The 6,248-nt window shown below is 44.0% G+C and overlaps 1 protein-coding gene across 1 annotated transcript; it reads left to right on the forward strand.

The window, feature by feature from the left end:
• The first annotated feature begins 279 nt into the window (after positions 1 to 279).
• On the forward strand, positions 280 to 2,405 carry LOC147983596 (putative F-box/FBD/LRR-repeat protein At5g56810). The gene is made up of 3 exons (XM_087539560.1): positions 280 to 1,497; positions 1,624 to 1,758; positions 1,883 to 2,405. Exons 1-3 carry the CDS (start codon positions 460 to 462, stop codon positions 2,168 to 2,170), a joined length of 1,461 nt encoding a protein of 486 aa, XP_087395686.1. The 5' UTR covers positions 280 to 459; the 3' UTR covers positions 2,171 to 2,405.
• Positions 2,406 to 6,248: the final 3,843 nt, after the last annotated feature.

A 6,248-nucleotide genomic window follows, 5' to 3' on the forward strand; every position in this document is an offset into this window, starting at 1 on the left:
GCACGGCAAGAAGGAAGATATAAAGGAAGGAGGGAGTCGCCACGCACTCACCTTTGTCGTCCTCTAGCTCCAGCGGGAGAGAGATCAGACATATACGGTTGCACCTAAAGTTGCAGTGCCGAACATCTTCTGCTGATTTGTTTTGCATGCTGACAAAAGTGTAATGCTGCTGGCAGCCCTAGGCCATCCGTATAGCACGAGTGATGTCAGGAGTGTGGAGTGGAAACTGACCCAAAAAAACCTCGGGGAGCACGTCAACTCTCCCCTTCACATATCACACGGAGAACACACGCAGACTTAAAAAAACCTCGCGGAGCTTCCTCCCCCTAATCTCCCGGTGCTCCTCCCCCCTCTCCCGGCTCAGTTTCCCCATTCCCTCGACCCCCAGCGGCAGCCTACGCCCTACAGCCTACAGCTTCCCAGACATTGACACAGAACCCAGACCCCGCCGGCTAACGCATGGCCCCGAAGGCGCCGAGGAAACGCGCCAGATACTGCTGCGGCCTCTGCGGCCTCCCAAAGAAGGGCCATATCTGCCGCTTCGCCGGCGGATCGTCTTCGGCGAGGGTGGTGCAGGGCCGAGAAGAAGCGGCGCCGCCGACGGACCCTGCTCCTGCTGGCGCCAAGAAGGAGGAGGTCACCATCATCACCGCCCTCCCAAACGACGTCCTGGGCACCATCATCTCCGCGCTCCCCATCGACGAGGCCGCCCGCACAAACGCCATCTCCAAAGGCTGGAAACACCTCTGGCACGACTACACTCCACTCAACCTCGACGACCGTGACCTCCACAAAATGGCCTGGACCGGAGACAACCTAGTCGACCTTATCTCAGACATCCTCGAGGCTCCACGCGAGGTACGCGCCCGTCGTCTTTCTCTCAGCACGCTTTGCCGTCACTCGGGCGACCGAGACCGCTACCCCATCTTCGACCGCTGGTTCCGATCCAAGGTTCTCGATCAGCTCCAGGATTTTCATTTCAGCTACCAGCGGGTGAAGAACACCGAACCACTTCAGGCTGGCGACTTGATGCCACCGCTGCCGCCATCCGCGCTGAGCTTTTCCTCCCTCCGCGTCGCCAGCTTTGGGTGCTGCCATTTCCCTGAGAATATCTTAGCCTCGGGCGGCATCAGTTTCCCATATCTCATCGACCTCACTCTCTGCCGGATCACAAACTCCGAGAACACACTCCACACCATGATCGCCGCATCTCCAAATCTCTTCAGCTTGTACCTTCACAGAAATTATCACTTCCGCCGCGTCCACATCAGCTCGCAAACTATTGTAAGGTTCCGCATGTTCATTGACCCAGATAGTGATGTGATGGAAGAACTCCTCATTGTCAAAACTCCAAACTTAGAGGAACTGATGCTCTGGGAGCAAGGTTATTGTGGTCCACAAATCATACGTGTCCTCGTTGCCCCAAAACTTCACATCTTGGGTTGCCTGCACAGTGATATCATGTCCACCGTACAGCTTGGGAAGACAATGCTCCAGGTACGTATGTATCTAGGAGCCACTTAGGGCATCTGTATATATCATTCTTTTGCAATCTTACTTACATACATATATAGTCACCACTTTTATTATCAATATTCTTTCATGTTTTGATGATTGATCCAGGCAATGGTTGACAGCAGTCTAGTGTCATCGTTGCATAATGTAAAGATCTTGAAGCTCGTTCTCCATGGTCTTAGGTTAAATCATGTCATTGACGTCCTCCAATGCTTTCCCTGCTTACAACAGCTTCACATAAATGTGAGTTGGGTTGACCCTTTCTTTCTTTTTGCAATCTTAGTTAGGTTCCATATATGTACTCACTATTTATCCATTCCTATGTTGAGTAGGTCTACTCTAAATTATTCTCTTGCTTCGTTTTCAGACACTGATGAGCCATATTCCAAACAAGCAGAACGACAATCCAGCTGCTACTACTGTTGAGTGTGTTGATAGACATTTAAAGCAAGTAGTAGTGAGAAATTATTCAGGCAAGAAACCTGATTATAACTTTGCCAAGTTTTTTGTTTTGAACGCAAGAGCGCTAGAGTCCATGAAGCTCCATGTCCCTTTTAGCTGGAACAACGAATGGCGCTCTAGACAACGTATCAAGATGGATTTTAAGAACAGAGCTTCTCCAAATGCTTTGGTTTATTTTGAGGGCACCGAGTGAGCACATGATCAACCGCGCAGACGAAGTGTCAATTTGTGTACCCCTTTGGCACATAAGTTATGTTTTTTTTTCACAGTTAACTGTTGCCGGTTGTCGTTCCATGTAGTTTGTAGAAACAGAAAGGTTACTTTTATTTGTACTTAATAACGTGAAGTTTACTTGTGAAATTTCTATGATATATGAACCATACCAACTACATGTCTTTCCTTGTGGAAGTGTATTGAGAATTGTGCAAGTCTGCATTGTTCCACCGAAATGATGTGAGTATGATGAATTACCTTGACTTTATGGAAAAAGAATGAGTTCATGATTATTCCAATTTATGGCTAATAGATAGAAGGTTCCTTAGGTTATCTCCAAAGCTAACCCGCAAATAGCTTTGCTATGTGTCCGCTTTTATGTCCGGACGTGGTCTGCGGACAAGATGCGGGAGCCGCCCATCCAACCGTAGACGCAAACATCCGCCTCTAGTAATGATTTTTCAAGAAATTAATTCTGCCAAATTAATCTTCAGCCAATAGAAAATCGACCTTCCGCCAAATAGAAATCAACCTTCCATCATTTGAATCAACCTTCCGCCATTTGGGGTATAATTATAGAAAAATAATTACTCCCGTAATTTGAGGTGTGGCAGTTAACGTGGATTTCTTTCCTCTTTTAATACAACGAGCTAATTAATCTGGATTAATTAACGGAGTAATAATTAAGGGTGAATAGTGCCAATGTTCCATGACTTGTTTAGTGGCCATCTACAACTATTCCACCTAAACTTTGGGACAATAACGTTGTTGGTAAAGAAGGAGGAGGCAGTGCGTATTGAGCATTTCAGGCCGATATGTCTGCTCAATGTGAGCTTTAATTTTTTTTTACTAAAGTTGAGACAAACCGATTGACACGGATTGCACATAGTGTGGTGCAACCAACTCAGACGGCTTTCATGTTGGGCAGAAACATACTAGAGGGTGTGGTTGTCCTACATAACACACTTCACGAGATCCACTCAAAAAAGCTTGATGGGGTGATCTTCAAAGTGGATTTTGAAAAAGCGTATTATAAGGTTAAATGGTGGTTCCTCCCGCAGTCCTTACGTATGAGGGCATTCGAAGATTCCTGGTGGTAGCAAGTCGGTTCATTTGTATAAAAAGGTTGTGTCGGGATTAAAGTGAATGATGACATATGTCACTACTTACACATGCACAACGGTCTAAGACAGGGGGAACCGATGTCTCATATCTTGTTCAGCACAGTAGCGGTTATGTTGGCAATTTTGATAGGAAGAGCTAAAGAGGAAGGCCAAGTAGGAGGACTAGTACTACATCTAGTCGATGGTGGGGTGTCCATACTACAATACGCTTATGATACCATAATTTTCGTGGAACATGATTTGGCAAAGACGAGAAATATGAAGCTTGTGCTATGCCTATTCAAATAATTGTCGGGATTGCAGATTAATTTTAACAAAAGCGAATTGTTTTGCTTTGGGAGAGCCAAAGATGAACAATATGCTTATAGACAACTATTCGCATCTGAACTGGGCACCCTACCATTTAGTTATCTTGGCATACCAATTCACCATCGCAAGCTATCTAACAAGGAGTGGAAGTGTATTAGAGATCAATTTGAAAAAAAAACTAAGTTGCTGAAGGGTAAGCTTATGTCATACAATGGTCGGCTGGTACTAATAAACTCAGTGCTCATGAGTATGTCGATGTTCCTTTTGTCCTTCTTTGAAGTACATGTAGGGGTGAGGAAAAGGCTGGACTTTCATCGATCACAATTCTTTTGGCAATGTGATGAAATAAACAACAAATATAGGCTTACTAAATGGTATATCATTTGTAGGTCGAAGGACCAGGGCGGTCTTGGGATTGAGAATTAGAGGTAAAGAGCAGAGGTTTGCTCAGTAAATAGTTGTATAGACTTTCTGTTGAGACCGGAGGCATGTGGGTACAAATTTTACGTAATAAGTACCTACAATCTAAGACCTTGGCCTAGGTTACTGCTAGACCCAATGAATCACCTTTATGGAAAGGGTTGATGAGAACAAAAGTAGCTTTCTTCCATGGAACTAAATTCGTCATTGGAAACGGCAATTCGACTAGATTTTGGGAGGATACATGGTTAGGGGAGACGCCTTTAGCCACACAATATCCGTCTCTCTATAACATTGTATATCATAAGGAGGCTTACATTGCTATAGTATTACAGTCCAATCATCTAAATATTCAATTCCGGAGATCTTTAGTAGGAGACCGATAGGAAGCATGGCTACATCTGGTGAGAAGGTTGATGGATGTTAACCTCTCAGATGAGCCTGATAGTATTCACTGGATATACAATGAAATCTATGTATTTGGACCTATTCGACTCTGGTCCGATTCTCAAATCGATGCATATTTGGAAGATCAAAGTGCCAATAAGAATCAAGGTCTTCATGTGGTTTGTTCACAAGGAGGTGGTTCTGACTAAAGATAACTTGGCAAAATGTAATTGGGAGGGTAGTCAAAGATATAGCTTTTGTGATCAAGATGAAACTATTAAACACCTCTTTCTTGATTGTCCGCTGGCCAAACTTCTGTGGTATTTGGTTCATATAGCCTTTAATTTCACCCCTTCAAATAGTATTCCCACGTTATTGGGGACATGGATAAATGAAGTAGAGACAAATATCGCGAGACGTATTCAGGTAGGAGTATGTGCATTATTTTGGGCTATATGGAAACTATAGAACTGATATGGTTTTTAACAAACAAACTCGTATAATTTTTTTGCAGGTTATCTACAGGGCCACTGCTTGGATCCGTACGTGGTCGTTACTCACTCCCGCGGAAGCCCGGGAGCCTTTGATTACTGGGTCTACCCAATGGGAGATGGTAGCTCGGTATATGTTTACCACTTATCCATCTCTCATGGTTGTATATTGCCATGTTGTAATACTTGCAGAAAGTATGGATAGAGACTTAGAAAAAGAAGAGTCGTTGGGGCAGGATGAAATGTTCACGATCGAAGTAGTCGCTCGAGATAGCCAACCGATTGTTCCCAAGTGGACCAAGGACACATTTATACATTAGTGCGGAGTTGTTGTTAGGGACATCGTCCCTATTAGCATCCAAGAGTGGAATAAGAAGAATGACCCTGAAGTTTCTTATGTCCACGATAGACAGAAAGATGATCTTTGGAACTCGCTGATGATAAATTTTAGCCTACCGCCAGAGGCGGATCCAAATAAGGTCAATGAGTTTGCTCTTAAGAAGATGGCAGAACTATTCAAGAACTTGAAGAAAGATTTGAAGAAAAAGTTTGTTGACAAAGACAAGACTCCATAATTCACCGGTCAATATGAGAAGATAAAAGGTCACTACCCCACCTTTGTGGCCTACAAGAAATCGGAGAAGGCTCAACAAAGGTCACAGATAAATAAACAAAATGTTGCAAAGAAGAAATATCACCATGTTACGGGGTCAGGTGGCTACAGCAAAGCACTACTAGGGAAAACTTTATACACCGAATCTTAGCAGCAGCGAGGTTTAAAAATAAATGCTACTGCTAATTAGCAGTAGCGATCTTCAGAAGACCGCGCTACTAATAGCCCTGTAGTAGTAGCGCTCTAGGTGAAACGAGCGCTACTACCAGAATTGCCACGGTGTTGCCTCCAGGCTAGATATAGTAGTAGTGCCCTTCTCCTGGACGCACTACTGCAAAAGTACTTAGTAGCAGCGTTTTTCTTTACAACTCGCTGCTGCTAAGTATCATCCCCTCTTGCAACTAATTAAGTTTAGTCCCATACTGCTAAGTGAACAAGGTGTTTACCACCTTAAATATGTTACTTCTCAAACTATCTCGAGCACTTGGTCATCATCGAATTGTATGTGTAGGATTTGTGGCTGCAATATGAATCTTCACCTGTGCCTATACAGGTACGGTGAGGATTCATGTTGACTATTTAGATTCTACACAAAAAGATCAATAATGACCAATGTATATTTTTTATGTTTTTACATGCTTAGCCTTAGCAGTAGCGTTTTTCAGGACAAAGCGCTACTGATACTGGGCTTAGCAGTAGCGCGCTCCCTGTACC

This window comes from Triticum urartu, chromosome 2A (assembly GCF_056163025.1).
Source record: "Triticum urartu cultivar PI428250 chromosome 2A, HENAU_Tu73, whole genome shotgun sequence".
NCBI lineage: Eukaryota > Viridiplantae > Streptophyta > Magnoliopsida > Poales > Poaceae > Triticum > Triticum urartu.

Excerpts from the sequence above, each read along its gene's own strand:
- LOC147983596 (XM_087539560.1), top strand. The coding sequence starts at position 460 with ATGGCCCCGAAGGCGCCGAGGAAACGCGCCAGATACTGCTGCGGCCTC. Across the intron at positions 1,498-1,623 it reads TTGGGAAGACAATGCTCCAG|GCAATGGTTGACAGCAGTCT; the intron begins GTACGTATGTAT and ends TGATTGATCCAG. Across the intron at positions 1,759-1,882 it reads TACAACAGCTTCACATAAAT|ACACTGATGAGCCATATTCC; the intron begins GTGAGTTGGGTT and ends CTTCGTTTTCAG.